Here is a 22,190-nt window from a genome sequence, read left to right as displayed (position 1 = left end):
CCTCCGCCTCTTTCGGGACGCTCTTCTGTGCGTCGTCATTGGTAAGAGCGGTTTAGAAGCAGGTAGACTTAGAGAGGACTTGAGCATAAAGAACGAAAAAGCACAGTTGGGTTTGGAAGAGGCCTGTTTGCATTGCTTTGGGGTGGGCGGAGCGCGCCCGCCTCCCCGTCCCGGGCTGCCTTGCGCCGCGCGCCCGCCCCCGTCCCAGGGCTCCCCGCGCCGCGCTCACGGCGCGCCCGCCTCGGCCTCCGTCCCTCGGGCGCCCAGGCTCGAAGTTCCCGCCAGGCCGGAGCTGGGCTGAGACGATGCTGCCTGGCCCGCCGTGGCCTTGAGGCTGACAAGAACGCCCTTTGGAAGCTTGGAGACAGCGTCGAGCCCCGGCAGCCATGTCCACGGGATTCTCCTTCGGGTCCGGGACGCTGGGCTCCACCACCGTGGCGGCCGGCGGCACCGGCACGGGCGGCGGTTTCACCTTCGGGACCGGGGCGTCCAGGTAACCGTTTTTTCCCCTCACCTGTCAGGGTCGGGCCTTGCCCCGCGAGGTTCCCTCCTGGGAGCCCTGCGCTCTGTGTGCTGGGGCAGGCACGGACACGCGCCTTTACTCCCGAGCGGCGTCGTAGGCCTCCTGTCCGCTGCGCCGCGTCCGGGCCATGCCGGCGCCCCGCTGGGGAGGAGGGCTGTGGGCTTCGGAACGCACCCACGGCTTCTCGTAGGAACTGCTGGGTGGGGGTCCCGGTGGGCGAAGGGGCTTGGGGGCATCATTCCTGAGCCTCAGCGACGGCTGTCTGGGACGTAGAATGAATGTTGAACGAATGAATGAAACGGCTGCCATGTTGTGATGTCTTCAGACACGAACATCTAGGAGAAAATTTAAAGGACAGGTTTTAGAAAAAGAAAAGCCGTGTTTTCTTCCCTTAACAACGCAGAGTCGATTGTAATTAGTGGAACGTCACCGTACTCTGCTGATTGCTTGGTTATTCTTAAGGAGCTTCATGTGCCAAATGGAGTCCCCTTGCTGGTAACTTGGGCGGCAGGTGCGCGTTCGGGTGTCATAGGGACGAATGGTGTGTGATGACGATTTCACCTGGTTACTTAAGTGACCAAATGCACGCAGCAGGCTCATCCCGCGTGTGTGTCTCCCTCCTTTCAGAGTGACAAGTCGCTAGCTGGCCGGATGTCACTAGAGAGCAGTACCATCTTTAGGACTCCTGCCTTTGGAAGACGAAACTGAAGGAGTGGGGAAGCAAGAAGGGTGCACCCGTGGGCAGCCCTAGCTCCTGAAGCTTACAGCTTACAGGATTGTGTTTGTGGAGGAGAGAGGCGGAAAGCATTGTCAGCACCGCTACCGTTTTCAAAGGGAAGGGAAGAGGTACTGCGGATTACTCAGCCAGGGCCGAAGCTGGGAGTTTTCTACCATGTCGGTTTGATTCACTTTGACACGATCAGGGAGCCGCAAGCCCTGCAGGTTCCACCTGTCTTCATCCCCACAACACCACTTCTGTTCAAGCTGTTCAGTTCACCAGAAAGTAATTGTAGGTTAAATTCCTGTGGGTTAAGCTCGGGATTTTCTTTAAAAAATTATTTATTTGTTTGTTTTTCTTAAAGATTTATTTATTTTTATTACAAAGTCAGATATACAGAGAGGAGGATCTTCCGTCCAAATTTCACTCCCCAAGTGGCTGCAACAGCTGGAGTTGAGCAGATCCGAAGCCAGGAGCCTCTTCCGGGTCTCCCTCGGGGATGGCAGGATCCCAAGGCTTTGGGCCGTCCTTGATTGCTTTCCCAGGCCACAAGCAGGGAGCTGGATGGGAAGTGGAGCTGCCAGGGTTAGAACTGGTGCCCATATGGGATCCCGGCGCATTCAAGGCAAGGATTTTAGTTGCTAGGCCACAGCGCCGGGCCCAGGATTTTTTTTAAAGGATCTATTTTTATTTTTATTGGAAAGGCAGATATTCAGAGAGAAAGATCTTCCGTCAGCTGATTCACTCCCCAAGTGGCCACAATGGCCGGAAATGCACCAATCTAAAGCCAGGAGCCAGGAGCTTCTTCCAGGTCTCCCATGAGGGTACAGGGTCCCAAGGCTTTGGGCCGTCCTCCACTGCTTTCCCAGGCCACAAGCAGGGAGCTGGATGGGAAGTGGGGCTGCTGAGATTAGAACCGGCACCAGTATGGGATCCCAGCATGTTCGAAGAGAGGAGTTTAGTCGCTACGCGACAGTGCCGGGCCCTAGGCTTGGTTTTAATGGTAAGGTAGAGACTTGCATTCCCCTCACATTCTTATTACAAAAAAAAAAAAAAATACTTGGGTCCAGCATGGTAGCCTAGGTGCTAAAGTCCTCGCCTTGCACGCACTGGGATCCCGTACGGGTGCCGGTTCTAATCCCAGCCGTCCCGCTTCCCATCCAGCTCCCTGCTTGTGGCCTGGGAAAGCAGTTGAGGACAGCACAAAGCCTTGGGACCCTGCACCCATGTGGGAGACCTGGAAGAGGCTCCTGGCTTTGGATCTGCTCAACTCCAGCTGTTGCAGCCACTTGGGGGAGTGATTAATTGGACGGAAGATCTTCCTGTCTATCTCTTCTCCTCTCTGTGTATCTGACTTTGCAATAAAAATAAATAAATCTTTAAGAAAAAAATACTTAATTCTTGTTAGGTTTGCAACCTGCCTTCTGGTGTGTGATGCAAACTGCCCCTTCAAGCCCCATGTGGATGAGTTCACTGTCATTCTGACTGCTGAGTCCAGGTCTGCTTGGACAGAAAGTTTTTTTCTGACACATTGGTGGATTTAAAAACAAGATTCTTTTGCTCTGCCTTTCAATCATTTTCCTTAGAAAGATATTAAAATTTCTTTATAATTTTGCAGTGGTTCTTCAGCCAATGTGTTGTGGAACTTCTCCAAGCTGCTCTTGGGCCCATCTCATTTTCAGTGGTTGGAATCTACTGTATGTGAACATAGAGTGTTCAGGTGACCACCCAGCATTAATGCTTGAAACGAAGTGTCGGAGTAAGATACTCTTTTTCAGGGATGCACCTTGATATTTCCTGTTCTGTTGGATTTCATCCAGGGATTGCTGCTTGGAACTTGCTAAATTAACGCTGTGCTTCTCCTTGTGGCCCCAGCTTGGTAAACCCCTTCCCACTTTGCGGCACTTCCGAGAGAGAGAGAGAGAGACAGACAGACAGACATGTCAGTCTGGGGGAGTGTGTGTGTGTGAGACATGTCAGGGGACACTTCCCTTCCCAGGCCCTATTCTTGGATCTTCCTTGCATTTGTCGTTTACTTGTTGTCTGATTCCAGTCTAAAGCATCAGCTCCAGGACGTTTGTTTTTCTATTAGACACAGTGCTTGATGCTCAGTACATACTTAATGACTGAGCCCCTAGCACCCACCATCTCCAAGAGCAGAGTCTGAACTTTCCTCAGCGCTCCAGCCTCAGTTGGTTAGAAAAGGGGCTTTGAGAGAAATGGTTGTAAGTGACTTACTGTAAGAAACTCAGAAGCTCAGCCAAGCTGTGGAAAGGCTCCTGTGAATGAAGGTGAGGACGCAGTCCGGAGTCTGCTCCTTGGGGTGTGGGCGGGAAGACCTGATGGGTGTCTCCACTGGCTTAGTCCCTCAGGTGCAACTCTGTTTCCTCTCCAGGGACCAGATCCCAAAGTGGGAAAGGGCCGTACTGACTGAGGGATCTCAGTGATGGCGGATGAGAGGGAAGAAGCAGCAGGGCATTGTGTCCCTCATGGGGCGTTCTGGTGTCAGCTCCCAGGCCCGGTTAGGCAGAGCTGCGGTGGTGTTCCACCTGCAGAATGGAATCAGCCTTGTAGTCTATTTCCTTTGCTTTCCTTTCTCTTCCTCTCCCCCCCGACCACCCCCTACTTTCTAAATTTATTTATTGGGGAGGCGAATAGACAGACCTATTTGCTGGTTCCTTTCGCCCAGTGTCCTCGGCGGCTGAGGCTGGGCTAGGCTGCAGCCAGGAGCCAGGACCTGAATGTGGGCCTCCTTTTTGGTGACAGGGACCCCTGTGCTTGCCTCACCTGCTGAGTCCCGAGGTGCGCATACCAGGAAGCTGGGCTCAGGACTGGGCTGGGATCGGCCCAGGCACTGTGTCTGATACCGCATGTGCGAGTTGCAGGTCATGTTCTACCTGCCAGGTTCAGTGCCTGCTCCCACCTTGTAGCATAGACCTGGAGGAGTCCTTTGAGATAATACTGGGTTAAAGTTGGTCAGGCCTGGAAGCACTTTTGTGTTTCTTTCTTTCTTTTTTTTTTTTTTAAGATCTATTTATTTTTGTTAGAAAGTCAGATATATAGAGAGGAGGAAAGACAAAGATCTTCCGTCTGCTTATTCACTCCCCAAGTGGTCACAACAGCCAGAGCTCAGCTGATCCAAAGCCAGGAGGATTTTCTGGGCCTTCTCACGCAAGTGCAGGGTCTAAGGCTTTGGGCCATCCTCGACTGCTTTCCTAGGTCACAAGCAGGGAGCTGGATGGGAAGCAGGGTGGCTGGGAGTAGAACCATCACTCATGTGGGATCCTGGTGCATGCAAGGTGAGAACTTTAGCACCTAAGCTACCACACAAGGCCCACTTTTGTGTTTCTTAAATAAATTTCACTAAGAGAAATTCTGTTCTGTGGTACAGTGGGAAGTTTTTATGTTGATGTATTCCTTTTGGTAGCATTTTCAACTTTGGTTTCTTCAGTTGTCATAATCCCTAAATTGTAAGAAATTTTAGATGTTTTAGCTCATTGATTAAAAATATTTTAGGGCCTAGCGGCTAAAAGTCCCAGCAGCTCCACTTCCCATCCAGCTCCCTGCTTGTGGCCTGGGAAAGCAGTCGAGGACGACCCAAAGCCTTGGGACCCTGCACCCACATGGGAGACCTGGAGGAAGTTCCTGGCTCCTGGCTCTGGATCTGCATAGCACCGGCCGTTGCACTCTCTTGGGGAGTGAATCATCAGACAGAAGATCTTCCTCTCTGTCTCCTCCTCTCTGTATATCTGACTTAGTAATAAAAATAAATAAATCTTTAAGAAAAATATTTTAATTGGTGCCTAAGTAATTGTCCAGTGGCTAAATCCTTGCCTTGCATGCACTGGGATTCCAGGAGACCTGGAGGAGGATCCTGACTCCTGGGTTTGGATTGGTGCAGCACTGGCCATTGCAGCTGCTTGGGGAGTGAATCATCGAATGGGAGATCTTCCTCTCTATCTTTCCTCCTCTGTGTATATGTGACTTTGCAATAAAAATAAAAAAATTATTTTAAAAATGTGGTGCCTGATTTCTTTAGTGATAAAGGGAGTATAATAGTAATTTTTAAATTGGATATAATGCTGATTAAAAAAAACCCCTAGGGGCCGGTTCAGTAGCTCAGTGGCTAATGTTCTTACCTTACATGCACTGGCATCCCATATGGGCGCCGGTTCTAATCGTAGCAGCCCCATTTCCCATCCAGCTCCCTGCTTGTGGCCTGGGAAAGCAGTAGAGGACGGCCCAAAGCTTTGGGACCCTGCACCCACATGGGAGACCCGGAAGAGGCTCCAGGCCCCTGACTTCGGATCAGTGCAGCTCTGGTCGATGTGGTCACTTGGGGAGTGAATCATCGGATGGAACATCTTCTCTGTCTCTCCTCCTCTCTATATACCTGACTTTCCAATAAAAATAAACAAATTTTTGAAAAAATCCTAGAAATACTAATTCATTCTGTCCCATATGCTACACCCAGCAGTTCTGAAATAATGCTGTCAGAGTAAGCCAAATGTTTTTTGCATGTGTTATCCTTTTTTCTTTTTAGTTTTAGCACCATGTTTGGACATTTGTATTCTCTACGTCTCCTTTTTTTTTTCTTTTCAAAGATTTAGTTTAATTTGAAAGGCAGATTTACAGAGGAGGGGAGACACAGAGAGATCTTCGTTCGTTTGGCAAGTGGCCACAACAGCCAGAGCTGAGCCCATCTGAAGCCAGGAGCCAGCGACCTCTTTTAGGTCTCCCCAGTGCAGGGGCCCAGTCCTCCACTGCTTCCCAGGCCACAAGCAGGGAGCTGGATGGACAGTTGGACTTCCGGGACTACAGCCGACACCTGTATGTAATGCCTGTGCTGCAGGGGGCGGGTCAGCCTGTGAGCAACCCCCTCCAGCCCCTCCAGTTTCTTTTTTTTTTTTTTTTTTTTAAGATTTATTTTATTTTTATTACAAAGTCAGATATACTGAGAGGAGGAGAGACAGAGAGGAAGTGGAGCTGCCGGGATTAGAACCAGCGGCCATATGGGATCAAGGCGAGGACCTTAGCCACTAGGCCACACCACCGAGCCCGAGCCCCTCCAGTTTCAACTTTTGTGTAGTTTTTGTTTTATCTCACTTAATTATAATTGTAGCTAACTGTTCCTAAAACACCTTTTCATCCAGTCACTGCAAGCTCTGTGCTTCAGTGTAAGACCTTGCCTGTTGCTTCCCTGCTGCCCCTCTGCACCCACAGGGTCAGAGGAGGCGTGGTTAGCGTGCACACTGTGCCCTGGCTGCTCAGAGCTGGGGCCCGTATCCAGTTGTGCATCTGTGATGGCTCCCCGATCCCCTCACGGCGACCAGCGCTTCCCCTCAGGCTGGCGGCTCCTCGGGTGTGTAGCTGCGATTGGCTGTGCAGTGGCTGGGAATGTCTGAGGGCCTGTATTTCTACCCCTTGAAGCTTAGTGCTCCCCTAACGGCTCCTTGGGCCGGTACGGAATTGATGCTAGGACCCGTGTGACTGGTGGAACCATTCTGATCTGATGCAGATCTCATTTCATCCCCTAGTAAACGGCTTTTTTTTTGGAATAGGCGCTGTGTTAGTGGTCTTTGTATCCCCTGGCTGTTCTGGCATAAAGCCCTGCATAGAAGGTGTTCAGTTGAATCTAACTATTCCTAATGAGAACTATTCCTGAAGCTAAATGCATCCTGCCAAACCTTGTTTTGCAAAACGCTGCTAATTTGTCTTCTGTTATTCCCATTTTACAGATGAGGAAACAAAGCCTCAGGAAGGGTAGATATTGGTAGACACGTGTGATGACAGGAGAGAACTGGTGCTGGAATCTAGCCATGCAAATGACATGGCATTCTGACGTTGTGATTATGTTTCTGTGAAAGAGCAGAGGGAAAATGAGATTGCCCATTTTATTGTATGTGTTGTTACAATCTTTCTGGATTCTTCTCTGTAATTTGTTTTAAAGATTTACTTATTTTTGTTTGAAAGGCAGATATACAGAGAGGAAGATTTTCTGTCTGATGATTCACTCCACGGGTGACCGCAATGTCTGGTGCTGTGCCGATCTGAAGCTAGGAGCTTCCTACGGGTCTCCCACGCGGGTGCAGGGTCCCAAGGCTTTGGGCCATCCTTGACTGCCTTCCCAGGGCACAAGCAGATTGCTGGATGGGAAGCGGGGCTGCTGGGATTAGAACCAGTGCCCATATGAGATCCCGGACACGTGCAGGATGAGGACTTTAGCCACTAAGCTACCGACCTGGGCCCTCTTTTTTTTTTTTTAATATATATGTGCCTGGCCTGTAGCCTAGGTGCTAAAGTCCTCACCTTGCATACACTGGGATTCCGTATGAGCTCTGGTTTGTGTCCCAGCTGCCCCATTTCCCATCCACCTTTCTGTTTGTGGCCGGGAAAGCATTCAAGGACGGCCCAAAGCCTTGGAACCCTACACCAGTGTGGGAGCCCTGAAAAAGCTGCTGGCTTCGAATTGGCTCAGCTCTGGCTGGTGCAGTTGCTTGGGGAGTGAATCAACAGGCGGAAGATCTTCATCTCTGTCTTTTCTCTCTACATCAGACTGTCCAATAAAAATAAATAAATCTTTTAAAAAAGAGGTTTTATATAAAATTGAGGAAAGCAGAATATGTGTGCTCCTTATATCTGATTATATTAAGGTCTCACATTCTCACTTTTGTGATAACCTGGCTCTCTACGTCTGTATGTTCGCACGTGTGTGTATTTAAGATTTATTTATTTTTATATGAAAAATATTTCTAGAGAAAGAAGGAGAGAGAGAGAGGAGCCCTTCCATCTGTTGGGGTCACTCTCCAAATGGCCATAACAGCCAAAGCCACGCTGGGCTGAAGCTGGGAGCCAAGATCTTCTACCAGGTCTCCTACATGGGGGCATGGTACCAAGAACTTGAGCCAACCTCTGTGCTTTCCCAGACTTTAACAGGAAGCTGGATGGGAAGCGGAGCAGCCTGGACACAGATCGGTTCCAGCATGGGGTGCCCGACCCACAGGCTGGAGGACTAGGCTGCTACACTACTCTACCGGCCCCACCCCATGTGTAAAAATCCACCTGATTGTATATTTTTAAAGATAATTTTACAATCAGATTTTTTTTAGATGAATAGAATAATACTTGAACTCAGTTAAAAATTTACTGTGAGGGGCCCGGCGGCGTGGCCTAGCAGCTAAAAGTCCTCGCCTTGAATGTGCCAGGATCTCATACGGCTGCTGGTTCTAATCCCGGCAGCTCCACTTCCCATCCAGCTCCCTGCTTGTGGCCTGAGAAAGCAGTTGAGGACTGCCCAATGCTTTGGGACCCTGCACCCGCGTGGGAGACCCGGAAGAAGTTCCAGGTTCCTGGCTTCGGATCGGCGCAGCACCGGCCGTTGCGCTCTCTTGGGGAGTGAATCATCGGATGGAAGATCTTCCTCTCTGTCCCTCCTCCTCTCTGTATATCTGACTTTGTAATGAAAAATAAATAAATCTTAAAAAAAAATTTACTGTGAGGGTTCTAGGAGCAGGCATTAGATATGTTACAAAAATATGAAGTGACTAATTGAAGAATTTTTATTTTAAGTCATATTAGCTCTAGTAGATTGTATTTTGTGTTTTTCACAAACAAGCAACCCTTCTGTGGGGCTCAACTTTGGAACTCTTGGAAGCACTGCGACTCCTGCAACCACATCTGCTGCCAGCGGTTTTGGAACTGGGCTCTTTGGAGCTAAACCTGCCACTGGGCTCACTCTGGGAGGATCCAACACAGGTAAGGGCGGCCACACTGGGAGGATGGAGAGCTGGCATGTCGCAGGAGTCAGCGCTGGGGGGGGGAAGCTGGCATGTTGCAGGAGTCAGGGCTGGGAGGGGAGAGCTGGCATGTCTCAGGAGTCAGCGCTGAGGGGGGAGAGCTGGCATGTCGCAGGAGTCAGGGCTGGGGGGGGAGAGCTGGCATGTCGCAGGAGTCAGGGCTGGGAGGATGGAGAGCTGGCATGTCGCAGGAGTCAGCGCTGGGGGGGGAGAGCTGGCATGTCGCAGGAGTCAGGGCTGGGAGGGGAGTCCTGGCATGTCGCAGGAGTCAGCGCTGGGGGGGGAGAGCTGGCATGTCGCAGGAGTCAGGGCTGGGAGGGGAGAGCTGGCATGTCGCAGGAGTCAGCGCTGGGAGGGGAGAGCTGGCATGTCGCAGGAGTCAGCGCTGGGAGGGGAGAGCTGGCATGTCGCAGGAGTCAGGGCTGGGGGGGGAGCTGGCATGTCGCAGGAGTCAGCGCTGGGAGGGGAGAGCTGGCATGTCGCAGGAGTCAGGGCTGGGGTGGAGAGCTGGCATGTCGCAGGAGTCAGCGCTGGGGGGGGGAGAGCTGGCATGTCGCAGGAGTCAGCGCTGGGAGGGGAGAGCTGGCATGTCGCAGGAGTCAGGGCTGGGGGGGGGAGAGCTGGCATGTCGCAGGAGTCAGCGCTGGCGGGGGGAGAGCTGGCATGTCGCAGGAGTCAGGGCTGGGAGGGGAGTCCTGGCATGTTGCAGGAGTCAGGGCTGGGAGTAGGCCTTGGAAAAACTGGGAGTTTGGGAGAGGAGCCCAGTCATAGCCTCAGCCCCTGGCTCTGATCTGTGGTACAGGGACGAACGTCTCTGACTCTCTCTCTCCAAGAATTTAAGAGTGTCTTTTTCTTTAAATATATTTTAATAAGATAATTTAAATTTTTCTATTAGATTACATAATGCAGTGTTTCACCTCAATAATAATTGCTATTTAAGACAACTTCACTTATTTGGAAGTAATAAATGTAACCCATGGACAATTAGTTATTTTCTTTTGATATAATTTGGAATTTTTTTTAAGGTTTTAGAAGTATTATCACTTCCTTAGAAGCATTCCAAGTTTTTATTTTGGGGAAATAAACCAATTTTCGAATGCCATCACCATTTTTTGATTGAATTTTATTTTTCTTTTTATCCCTAGGAATAGCAACAACTTTAACTTCAGGATTAACTCTGGGTAAGACTTTTTGAGGAAAAAAAAATTCCAGATTTGTGTGTTTGTTTTGTTTTTGGGTTTTTGTTGTTTGTTTATGTGTTTGGTCTGTAAGTAAAGTGCTGTTTTCTCCCCCGAATGGGAGTATAGGGAGATTAAGTTCTGAGGACAGATCATTGATGCTGACTTTTACTGGGATGCTCTTACTGGTTAGCAACAGAAGATGCAACTTACCCATTTGATCACCCAAGTTTTGTATGGAGTTGGCAGTTGGGGTCCCCTTATTTTCTGAAGCTGTGGACTCTATGTGGCCTGTGTATACAAAGTTGTGTTACATGTTCGGTATTAGTAAGTCGGTGGGGGTAGAGGTGAGGATGGGCCTGATGATGAGATAGGGGTCTGCCAAGTGCCCGGGTGGAACAGTCAGTCTCTTGGGAGGTGAAGAGGACGTGTATAGTAACAGGTTCCTGTGCGATCTAATCCGGGTGTGACAGATGTGGAACGCCACTACAGAGGCAGATAGGGAAGAGGATTTTCCTGGAGAAAGTAAGATTATCCCAGTCAGAGGACTGGCAGGGCAGATGGTCAATCATAAAAAGTCCCGGAGACAATACAGGAGGCTTTGTTCTTGAGGGTTAGGATTCAGAGATGGGAATGATGAGGGAGACTTAAGGAGCCTGTCGGGAACAGATAGGAAAGGAATGTTGTGTGCCAAGTATTCAGACTATCTTAGAAATAGTCTAGAAACAGGACGTTGGGCAGAATCCCCAGGATATCCGTTTTTAAAGTAAATGAGGTAACTGCAAGACTAGAAGTTCAGAGAGTGTAAGAGGCTGTGGTGACAGTTCTTGGCAGAGGTGGCTTGAGCTGGGGTGTCTGAAGGTGCCTGTAATCAGAGATTGCCGAAGAATGAAGACTAAAGGGAGAAAAGGATGTCAGGAGAGTAATTTTGGGGCTGAGCAATTGAATTGACCAAGGTGAATAATTTAGCCGAGTTTTATGAACTTATTTCCTTGTTTATTTATTTTCATGAAGAAATAGAGGAGTCCAAAGGAATGAGCTAATGTGCTGGGCATTCAGGTACATACAGTTTAGACTCGTATACTTGTAGAGATGACGAGTATTTGTGAGATCGTTTGGGATGTGAGGAAACAGGAATGGAATAGTGGCGAGATGATTTAAGACTTGAACGGAGGGAGGACTGAAGAGGAAGAGGAAGGGAGCTGGAAGCCTAGAGGAGGCAGAAGGCAGAGCAGGGTGATGGCTGCACGATCCCGGAGCAGAGGGGCTGTTTCTGAGAGCTGCGGGAAGAAGGAAGGTAGGTGACGCTCCGTGATTGGGCTGCCCTTGGCGTTTCTTAACCCCAGGCATCCTCTCTTCTGTATTGGCTGACTCCATCACAGGTTTTGTGTTTTTTTTCTCTCACATATACTCTTACCATCTGTCGGGAAGAAGTACGATCGCATTTAGAGACTCAGCTTGGAGTCAGTACAGTATGCTTGTCCATACTTGGTAAAATGGGGTTTTGTTTCTGTGTCAGGAGCTCCAGCGACCACGTCTGCAGCGACCACAGGCTTCAGCTTGGGCTTCAGTAAGCCCGCAGCGTCGGCCACGCCCTTTGCTCTGCCTGTTACAACTACCTCGGCCAGTGGGCTCACTCTTTCTTCTGCTCTCACATCAACTCCAGCAGGTGAGGCGGAGTGGGAAAAATTTGCATTTATGGTTAAATTTAAATTTTATTTGATTAGAGAACAGACCTACTTGCTTTTATTAATCACAACTTGGTTTTGGACATTTTTAATTGTTAAAGCATGAAAAATGTTTAAGCTTATTTTCATTTTATTTGAAGTGCACAGACATCAGAGATAGGTAGGTAAAGCTCCTCCACCTGCTGGTTCATTGCCCAAATGCCACCAACAGCCGCCTTGGAGAGGCTGATGCCAGAGGCCCAGAGCTCCGCCCAGGCATGCTCTGTGGGAGGCAGAGACCCAAGGACTCGTGCCATCTCAGAGTGCAGGTTAACAGGGGTGGAATCCAGAGTAGAGAGCTGTGGCCTCCGCCGGACACCTCGGTGTACGACGCAGGCATCTCATGGCGGCTGTCACTGCCGCACCAAACACCCATTCCCATTCAGCAGGCTTGACTTGCTGAGGAAGGGAAGTCAGCATTGGGCGTTAAAGCAGCAGACCCGGACGGTCTCCACATGGAGAGTGCAGAAGGGAGGGAGGGAGGCGAGGGTCAGAGAGGTCACGTGTAAAGTGACCACTGTTTGGTTTTCAAGCACTGTGTGGAGGCAGAGGTGAAACCCTGTAATCCTTGCGTGGTGTAAGATGTATGTAACTTTGAAGGTGAAGGTGGTGGCTTGCGTTGAAGGCTTTTTTTTTTGTTGACTGCTGTCTGGAATCGTCTGTCTGGAACTCTTCTAATATGATTCAAAGCCTTTATTTTTGCCAGTGATTTTGCGCTGAAGTTACTGTTTCTATTGCTATATGTAAGTTCATCTTTAGTAATTTTTCCAGAGAGTCGGTTGTTACGGAAGTAGTTTTTGGTCTTGTTCTTTGTCTTCTTCTGTGGTGTTCTTAACTGCTGTTGCCTGTTGAAGGCTTACTGGCTCATCTTTGCAGCATCCACAGGGTTTACTCTGAATAATTTGGGCGGAACAGCCACAACGACCACTGCATCCACAGGCTTGTCACTAGGCGGCGCCTTGACTGGTCTGGGAGGATCACTTTTCCAGAGCACCAACACAGCAACATCAGGTAATCGATGGCACTTATTCTTCAAAGTAAATCTTTATATTCAAATTTGCTTTATCCTTCTTTTGGCCTTTTGTGCAGATTTTTAATCATCATGCTTCTCTCTTAGTGTGAACTGAATTATAAAAATATTTTTCATACATAATTTAACATTGTAACTATGTTTATAGACACAGATGCAGGGTCCCAAGGCTTTGGGCCATCCTCTATGCTTTCTTAGGCCACAAGCAGGGATGGGAAGTGGAGCAGCTGGGACACAAACTGGGTCCAGGTCAGGGCAGGGGCCTTGGCTCCGCACAGAAGGGAACGTGTGAGAGTGGTGATGCCCAAGTAGTATCATCTCCCCTGTTAAGCTTTAGCTCCTTTTCTGTTCTTTCTTCAGATAGAAAATTTGGTGGAGAAAATCCTGGTCAATTCAGGTTCTGTCAGGATAAGCTGGAGAAATTTGTGGTGTTCGGATTTACACTGCTCTCACAAAAGGTTTACTTTGTCGTAATTGTATAGCTTTGTAGATACTCAAAATGTTTTCTGATAATCAAATCAGTAGATGATTTTTTTTTTTTTTAAGATTTATTTTATTTTTATTGGAAAGTCAGATATCCAGAGAGGAGGAGAGACAGAGAGGAAGATCTTCTGTCTGATGATTCACTCCCCAAGTGAGCGCAATGGCTGGTGCTGTGCCAGTCCAAAGCCAGGAGCCAGGAACCTCTTCCTGGTCTCCTGCATGGGTGCAGGGTTCCAAGGCTTTGGGCTGTCTTTGACTGCTCTCCCAGGCCACAGGCAGGGAGCTGGATGGAAAGTGGAGCTGCCAGGATTAGAACCAGCGCCCATATGGGATCCCAGCGAATTCAAGGCGAGGCCTTTAGCTAGGCCCCAAATCAGTAGATGATTGTATCATATATTTTATAAAACAAAATTGAAAAGATGATGCCAGGAAGTGGCAGAGTCATTTCCTTGCTGAATTTCTGGGTGTGCTCAGGTTCTTCCTCTATTCTTGATACACTCATTGCTTGTTTCATGTGTATGTTAACCTAAAGATGCTAGTAACTTTTAAAGGCTATTATAAATATTGAATAAATCATGTTTCTGTCGTGCATTGCCAGAATTTAAATCCAGTTTTTGTTACTATCATTTACTGTTTTCTGTGTTTTTAAAATAGCATGTTGACTATAAAAGAGAAATAGTTTTGTCAGTTTAGAAATATATAGACTTAGAAATAGATTTATCGTTCTAAGGTCTTTGAAATGTTGCCGTTTAGGTCACAGTATATGTTAATGACTTACCATTCATTACTTTTTAGTCTTTTCAGTTTTTTTTTTTTCAGTAAGGTAAGAAATAAATTGAGTCTATATCTGAAAGTTTTCTGTAAAGAATCTAGAAGTGTCCAGTTGTTCCCAATATATGATTGTACTCAAATCTTATAAATTCACATCAGATTGTTTTGAAAATGCTGTAATTCCAAAGTGTGATTTGAGAACAAGATTAGGGGCTGATGTGGCTCTGTAAGTTAATTCTCCACTTGCAAACCAGCAACCCACATGGGTGCCTGTTCAGGTCTCCACTACTGCGCTTCTGATTTAGCTCCCTGGGTCTGGCTTGGGAAAGCAGCAGAGGATGGGACCCTGCATCATGCGGGGGACCCTGAAGCTGTGCAGGAGACCCTGCATCCGTGTGAGGGACCCGAAAGAAGCTCCTGGCTGCTGGCTTTGGTTAGCTCAGTTCTGTCTATTGCTACCATTTGTGAGTCAACTAACAGATGAAAGATCTTCCTTCCTGTATCTCTTGGTAAATCTACCTCTCAAATAAACAATTGAATAAACCTTTAAAAGAAAAAAAAGAAAAAAAATGAATTTTCCAGAAAATACACCAACTGAAAGTAGCTTTGTAAGAGAGGATTTAAAAATGGCAAATAATCCGGGCCCGGCGGCGTGGCCTAGTGGCTAAAGTCCTCACCTTGCATGCGCCGGGATCCCATATGGGCGCCGGTTCTAATCCCAGCAGCTCCACTTCCCATCCAGCTCCCTGCCTGTGGCCTGGGAAAGCAGTCGAGGACGGCCCAATGCTTTGGGACCCTGCACCCGCGTGGGAGACCTGGAATAGGTTCCTGGTTCCCGGCTTTGGATCGGCACAGCACCGGCCGTTGTGGTCACTCGAACGAAAGATCTTCCTCTCTGTCTGTCCTCCTCTCTGTATATCTGACTTTGTAATAAAAATAAATAATAAGATATTTTTTACAAATGGCAAATAATGTAAATTGAATTTACTGATGCATTTAGCCTTTTAAAATGAATAAATAAATACATATATATATGTACACACATAGAGAGAGTTATTTGAAAGACAGAAAGAGGGATGGAGGCGAGAGAAAAAGAGAGGTTTTGAACTGTGGGTTCACTCCCCAGCTGGAGTGAACTGGAGTGACACTGGGTTAGGTCGGGCTAAAGCTCCATCCAGGTCACCCCGAGTGCCAGGAATTCAGGTACTTGGCATTGTTGGCTGCCTTGCAGATGCATTAGCACTGAGCTAGACCTGGCATAGCGGTATGGGTTGCACATGCCCTGAGTTTGACCTTCTGTGCCATGATACTCACTTCCATTCCGGCCAATAAGCCTTAAAGAGTTTTTAATTTTTATTGGAAAGGCAGTGTTGCAGAGAAAGGTCTTCCATCCGGTGGTTCACTCCTCAAGTGGCCACTATGACCAGCACTGAGCTGATTCGAAGCCAGGAGCTTCTTCCAGGTCTCCCACACAGTTACCAGGTTCCCAAGACTTGAGGCCGTTCTCCACTGCTTTCCAGGCCACAAGCAAGGAACTGGATGGGAAGTGGAGCAGCTGGCACACAAATTGGCCTTACTGGGATGCCAGTTGAGCTATCGCTCTGGCCCCCGTTCTGGCCACTTAAGAATGAGAACCAAATGATCAAAGCCATACACCATTGAATTCAAGCAAGGTTATCAGTCTTTGCCAAAGCATATTCCAAATTTAGTTTTAGTTAATTTTCATAAATTAAGTCCAAAGAAAGTCTGAGAACCATATTAAAAGCATCTGAGTGTTTTGGTTAGTGACGGTGTGTTGTTTGTAGATCTTTCGGTGAGGCTGACAATGTTTGTTGTTTTTGTAGGTCTTGGTCAGAATGCTTTAGGCTTGACTTTGGGAACGGCACCTGCTACTTCAACTGCAGGCAATGAGGGCCTTGGCGGGATAGATTTTAGCAGTTCATCAGATAAAAAGAGTAAGTAATTTTATGTTGTTGTGTGTTTGGCAACCTCTAGGTCACTCAAATACCCATGTTTTATAGAACATTTGTTGATGTGTTCAGTTATGCAGTTTTTTTTTGTTCACATTGTCATTCAGTTTTTACATTGTGTGTTACCCATTTTGGGTTTTGTGTTTATAGATAACAGGTTTGTTTGTACATGTGGTCTTTAGTGGCTATCTGAATGTGGATATTAATATATTTTCAACAAGAATCATGTATATATTCATATTTAGTCTGTTATGTAATGTATCAGAAGCCATTGCCTACAATTTGTATTTGTTTCCAGTTTATTTTGCTTTGTAGAAAAGTAAGAGAGATGTAAGGAGTTAATATCCCATCTCCAAGTGTCCCTGCAGAGTTCATGTAGTCCTAACGTACCTTTGCTAGTGTTAACCAGGAAAATACACAGAGTCCGTGAGTGTGTCAGGCATATATAGGCATTCTCTTCTTGCCAGTGGGAAAAGTTTGTCTTGGTGTAGTAGCTCTGCATTAATCAGCTTTGGACTGCAGTTTTATCCGTGGGATTTCAAGTGAACAGTGATCGTGAGGCAGCATTCAGTGCATGAAGCCAGAGGCCTATTGGCAATCACAAGCACTGGCAGGGTGTGCCTTTGTCCAGAGGCCATGGAGACTTTGTATGCCACGCTGAGTTTTGTCATTTTACTGAGGGCATTGGGATCCAGTGACGGTTTCACTTGTAAAGCAGAGAGGGAGGAAGAGAGCTCAGGAGGCCAGCCGAAGGGAGATGCCAGGGACTGTGTCAGGTTTCCCACGTGAGTGACAAGGGGCCACCTGCTTGGTTCGTGTTGGCAGCTTCATGAGATCTGCATTAGTAGGAAGCTGGATTTGGAGGGCTGGGACTGGAACTCGGGGTTTAAGGTGTCTCAAATGACATAAATGCTATAGCAAATGCCTGCCCCTCCTCAAGGATTTTGATGATACTTATATTTTAAGATTAAGGAAATTGTGACAGCCAGTATAGAGTATATTAGCACATACAGGAAGGCAAGAATAGGTGTGGGGAATTATTAAAAAGTTTTGTGGTCGTTCCTGTGTGTTACTGAGGCAAAACTAGACTAATCAGAGATCCATGGTCGTCTACAAATAGGCCTGGGTTTGACATATTCATACCTGTGAAGACATACATACTTTAAAAATATGGCTAAAATAGAATATTGAGTAATGCCTTTTAGAAATGATAAATTATGTCGAAAAACAGTATTACTATGTATCATCAAATCCTAAGACCCTACTTACAAAAGTTGAGTGCCAAATTCAGAAACATAAAAGAAAAAGAGAATCAGTAAATATGAAATACGGAAAAACAAAGTTCAGTCAGCTAAAGTAGAAAAGTGAGATCTCAGAAGTGGTGCTGTGGCTTAGTGGATAAAACTGCTGCCTGTGGCATCGACAGCTTATCTGGTTGCTAGGCTGTGTCCTGCTGGTTGTGCATGGTTGATCAGCTCCCTGCTAAGGCACCTGGGAAGGCAGCAGAGCCTGCCCAAGTCCTTGGGCCCCTGTACATGTCCAGGTAGGAAGCCCAGTGGAAGCTCCTGGCCCCTGACTTTGAATTGACCCGGCTCCTGCCATTGTGACTTTCTGGAGATTGAGCCAGTGTTTGAAAGATCTTTCTCTGTTGAACTCTGTCTTTCAGCTAAAAAAAATAAATCTTTAGGAAGAAAAATGGAATCTCATGTCCAAAGGTAAAAGAAAATGGAAAATAAAGTGTTTTGTTTTAAATGCTTATTTTTTATCCATATTAGCCCCTCTAAAATCAAGATATATTTAGAATTGAGTCGAATTTTAGAAATTAGAAATGCGTGAAGCTTATATCAGTTTGTCATAGTTGAAATAATTCTTAGAAGTTAATCATAAAAATATACAAATCACATGTGTAGGCAGTTCACAAAAGGACAAATACACTTACTTAATGAGCATTTGAGGATAATCTTTTTACCTCACTAGTACCTGAAAAATACAAATTAAAATTATAAAGAAGTAGCATTTTTCTCCTACATGACCAGAAAAGTTTTTTTCTTCTTAAATATGTTCATTGTGCAGTGTTTGATGCAGAAGAACCGTACTCAAGGCAGATGGAAAGGTAGATTGGGACAGTTGTATAAGAAATTGTCAGATTGGAGCTGTTCTTATCGTTGGACCTTAGATTCCCAGGTGACCCTAACAGGAGCTCAGCTGTGGTCAGGGGTATTGCTTTGTGGAAGGTGAAGCAGCAGGTGCGAACGAGCTGTGCAGCTGATCGGCTGCGTGCCCAGCTCTGCACAGTGTGCTGTGCGCCTACTGAGCAGTCGGGACAGTGCGGGTTCTAAGAGGCTAGGCAACAAACAGCAGTGTCTGCTTGTACCTTAATTTGTGCTCATTTAAAACTTGTAATTGGAATACAGTGTCCTGTTTTACATGAAATTTCTTGAATTTTCTAGGTGATAAAACAGGAACAAGGCCAGAGTAAGTTTACATTTTAAGATTCTTTAATTAAATGGAGTTTGTTTTATTATATGATTGGTATAATTGGCAGTAAATGAAAATATCTACATGTGTAAGAAACAAGTTTAACCTGTGTTTGCCAAAAATAAAATAGGTATTTGCCCTTGGAAAGATTGTAACTTAAAACCATTTTTTTCTAGAAAGGTGGTGGTTGCTGTTTTTCCCGATAATACATAGCAATAAAATACATGTATTTATAATTTTAACTTACTAAGTATTACTCTTGGAGAAACTTTTTTTCTTTAGATGTGAATTGCTGTGCCAGTGCTATTTATTTCCTACCTGTTTTTAATTTTTTTTTTTTTTTTTTTTTGCGGTCATCTGAGGAGTGAATCAGATACACACACATAAATATATATATAGAGAGAGAGAGGGAGAGAGAAATCTTGTCTTTGCAGCTGCCTTTCAAATAAGTAAAACTAAGAAAAAAATGTAAGTAGTTTAAGGTCTGTGTATCATCTAGTAAGATCCCTCTCCCCATATCTGCACTGAATGCACCCTAGGGAATATGGAGGCAACGCAGGGATTAAAAGAAAAATTCTTACCATAAGGACATAAAATATGTGTGAATTAAATCAGGGTGCAGTATAAAGGAAAATTAAATAAGCAAGAGGTTGTTGGTTGAAAAAAAATGGATAGCAGAAAATTTAAAACATCTGAAGTCTGGAAGTTTAAGTCAAAGGATTTTTAATGAATGATTTACTTTTTTTTTAAAGATTTATTTATTTTCATTAATAAGTCAGATATGCAGAGAGGAGGAGAGACAGAGAGGAAGATCTTCCGTCCGATGATTCACTCCCCAAGTGAGCACAACGGTCAGTGCTGTGCTGATCCGAAGCCGGGAACCAGGAACCTCTTCCAGGTCTCCCACGCGGGTGCAGGGTCCCAAGGCTTTGGGCCATCCTCGACTGCTTTCCCAGGCCACAAGCAGGGAGCTGGATGGGAAGTGAAACTGCTGGGATACGAACCGGTGCCCATGTGGGATGCCAGCGCGTTCAAGACGAGGACTTTAGCCACTAGGCCATGCCGCTGGGCCCGGATGATTTACTTTTATTGGAAAGGTAGCTTTCCAGAAAGGAGGAGAGACAGCGAAAGAACTTCCGTCTGCTGGCTCACTTCTCCAAGTGGCCGCAGTGACCAGAGCTGAGCCAGCTGAAGCCAGAAGCCTCCTCCGGGGTCTCCCACGTGGCTGCAGGTCCCAAGGCTTTGGACTGTTGCAGAGTGTGAGAGAGATCACGTGGGAGTCCTTATTGCCAAGCTTGGTGATGGCAGATCCCAGTACACCCCAGGAGCTGCTGCCTATCTCCTGCTGTCTCTAGTACAGAGAGGGTATAGCTTCCATATTCTTTATGTATGAAGATAACCATTATTTTTAGAAGCAATTCTATTTTCTTAATTTGTATTACATGACTGTTGAACCTCTCTTATCTGAAATGCTTGGGACCAAAGGTGTTTCAGATTTTGGATTTGGGAATATTTGTGTAGAATTCACTAAATATCTCTAATAGGAAAATGTTCTAGCATTTCACATTTCATATTTTTAGGTTAGTGATTCTCAACTTGCTCATGAATGTAGACTAAGGGAGACTGGGATCCGATTAGGAACATCAAGTTAAGCTCGTGATTCCGTGACAACATGCAGCTTGTTCTGTCCTCTTTAGATGTGTGTGGACTCCCATAAACTACTGATGATTTGGTCTTATTTTCTCATTCTAGTGCATGTTGAACAAATTAAAGTTGTTAAATAATAAAGCATTTTGAATGAATGATGAGAAATTTTATAATCTGTTTTAATTTGAAAGTCACAGAAAGTTCTTCCACCTGCTGATTCACTCCCCAAATGGTTCCAACAGTAGGAGTCGAGCCGATCTAAAGCCAAGAGCCAGGAGCCTCCTCCGGATCCCTTGCCTAGGTGCAGGGGTCCAAGGACTTGGGGCATCCTGTGCTGCTTTCCCAGGCTGTACGCAAGGAGCAGGGTTGGCAGTGGAGCAGCTGCATCATGAACCGTGCCCACATGGGATGCTGAACTACAGATGGGCTCTACTGTGCCATGGCATCGACCCCTAGGATTTTTTTTTAAATATTTACTTATTTTTATTTGGAAGACAGATATACGCAGAGAGGAGGAGAGACAGAAGGATCTTCTGTCCGCTGATTCACTCCCCAAGTGACCGCTATGGCCAGAGCTGAACTGTTCGGAAGCCAGGAGCCAGGAACCTCCTCCAGTTCTCCCATGGAGGTTCAGGGTCCCAAGGCCATCCTCAGCTGCTTTCCCAGGCCACAAACAGGGCTCTGGATGGGAAGCGGGGCTTCCAGGATTGGAACTGGTGCCCACATGGGATCCTGGCGTGAGTTATATGAGGACTTTAGCCGCTGGGCTACCCCTAAAATTTTTAAAATGAACAAAATGATGATTGTTTTTGAGTAAAAAGGAACTTGTTTCAGTGTTTTTTCCAGTCTAGGAATTTCGGATTTCCTTTCTTAGACATTTAGATGAATGCTTTAAAATATATTTATGATATTTGCCAATCTTCCTAGACAGGAAACCTCATGTCAAATGAATTACTAAAATCATGTTATAGGTGAATAAATTTTTTGTTCGTAATACAGAATTTTGAAGTGAGCTATAAGGGTGAAATATTTGCTGTTCTCTTTTATCACATTCTTTAGCAAATGTCAGCCGATAAAACCCCAATGGTTTTAACATGTTTATGGAATTTTCCCTAGGGACAGCAAAGCCTTGAAGGATGAGAATCTACCTCCTGTCATCTGCCAGGATGTTGAAAACCTCCAGTAAGTGCTGAATGTTGTTAAAGTGCTGTGCCTCTTAGACATTGTAAGTCGAGTTAAACATTTCACTGCTGGGCCTGGTGGTGTGTTGTAGCGGATTATATTGCTGTTGTCATTGCTTCCTGTGTGAGCCGAGGTTCAAGTCCCCGCTGCTCCACCTCTGACCCAGCTGCCTGCTAATGTGCCTGGGAAAACAGCTGAGAATAGCCTGATACTTGGACCTCTGCTGCCTGGGCAGGAAACCAGAGTGGAATTCTTGTCTCCTGGCTGTGGCTCGGCCAAACCTTGGTCATTGTAGCTGTCTGGGAAGAGTGATTGGGCAGAGAGAAGAACTCTCTCTCTCTCTCTCCCTTTAATTCTGCCTTTCAAATAAATAAATAAATCTTTAAAGACAAATTTAATGTTTTTAAAAATCAGAGTTAAAGCAAAACATGAAGAATTAAAATTTATAACTGCCTTCATAAAATATAGTGAAAACTGCGTCTTTTAAAAATTGCTCACTCAAAAAAAAAGAAAGAAAAGTAGCAGGAACTGTAAATGAATTTTTGGTTTTTGCTAATTAAATATTTGAAGTCTGACTTTGGAATTCTTATTTTTTTTATTTGTTTATATATATATTTTAAGATATTTATTTTTATTGCAAAATCAGATATATAGAGAGGAGAGAGAGAGAGAAAGATCTTCCCAAGT

The 22,190-nt window shown here is 46.1% G+C and overlaps 1 protein-coding gene across 2 annotated transcripts in view; it reads left to right on the top strand.

Moving 5' to 3' along the window:
• Positions 1-215: 215 nt before the first annotated feature.
• The window catches only part of NUP58 (nucleoporin 58), a 55,055-nt gene continuing 33,080 nt past the window's right edge, over positions 216-22,190 (top strand). For both annotated transcript variants that reach the window (XM_058670964.1, XM_058670963.1), the window contains exons 1-8: positions 216-493; positions 8,857-8,996; positions 10,183-10,218; positions 11,735-11,884; positions 12,819-12,953; positions 16,071-16,181; positions 18,647-18,671; positions 21,438-21,503. In XM_058670964.1, coding sequence (XP_058526947.1) covers positions 387-493; positions 8,857-8,996; positions 10,183-10,218; positions 11,735-11,884; positions 12,819-12,953; positions 16,071-16,181; positions 18,647-18,671; positions 21,438-21,503 — 770 coding nt within the window. In that variant the 5' untranslated portion in view covers positions 216-386. The remainder of the gene's footprint in view (positions 494-8,856; positions 8,997-10,182; positions 10,219-11,734; positions 11,885-12,818; positions 12,954-16,070; positions 16,182-18,646; positions 18,672-21,437; positions 21,504-22,190) is intronic.

The sequence above is a fragment of the Ochotona princeps genome, chromosome 12 (genome assembly GCF_030435755.1).
Source record: "Ochotona princeps isolate mOchPri1 chromosome 12, mOchPri1.hap1, whole genome shotgun sequence".
In the NCBI taxonomy this organism is placed as follows: Eukaryota; Metazoa; Chordata; class Mammalia; order Lagomorpha; family Ochotonidae; genus Ochotona; species Ochotona princeps.
The sequence above is the reverse complement of the archived record's forward strand: the minus strand, read 5'-3'. Positions and strand labels throughout refer to the sequence as shown.